Below are 509 nucleotides of genomic sequence, written 5' to 3'. Positions count from 1 at the left end.
ACGCACGCTCTGTCCGCGCAATGGTCAAGCGCTTCATTTGAGACCGCTGTGTCACACGTACAAGAACGGTTGCCAAGGACGTGCTTGCCATGCTTGAAGACAAGTAAGCAGTGTCAGTGGACCCACATCATCCCAAGGACTATGCTGCGTGCCTACGATCTGTGCAGATCTCCCTTGCGAATCAAGGGTATGAACGCGGGGGCAACGCCAGGTTGGTTACGTACCGTGTCTCCAAGGCCAACGAACAAGCTCGGGACACTTATGTCAGCACAATGGTGCCCACTGTCACAATGTCCCCGCGCTGACCTGTTGTTTACTTGACTGAGAGATTCATCCACCACCACTATTGCCGTAACTCCGACAGCTTGTTCGACCCGAATGACGAAGCCACCAAGCCCAAGCACAAGGGTCGATGGTACTGCTTCATTGCAGCAATTCTTGACGACGGCTCCGACGCGACTCACTTGTTGGGATTGGACATATCCGTCGGCGCAAGAAGAACGACAAAT

General features: G+C 53.8%; 1 protein-coding gene across 1 annotated transcript; it reads left to right on the top strand.

The window, feature by feature from the left end:
- Positions 1-89: 89 nt before the first annotated feature.
- On the top strand, positions 90-305 carry H310_08834 (hypothetical protein; the record flags this gene model as incomplete). Its single annotated transcript, XM_008874742.1, has 2 exons — positions 90-103; positions 212-305. 2 exons carry the CDS (start codon positions 90-92, stop codon positions 303-305), a joined length of 108 nt encoding a protein of 35 aa, XP_008872964.1.
- Between the last annotated feature and the right edge of the window lie 204 nt (positions 306-509).

Source organism: Aphanomyces invadans, assembly GCF_000520115.1.
Source record: "Aphanomyces invadans strain NJM9701 unplaced genomic scaffold supercont1.18, whole genome shotgun sequence".
Lineage (NCBI taxonomy): Eukaryota > Oomycota > Saprolegniomycetes > Saprolegniales > Verrucalvaceae > Aphanomyces > Aphanomyces invadans.
This window is presented reverse-complemented; position numbering and strand designations above follow the sequence as displayed.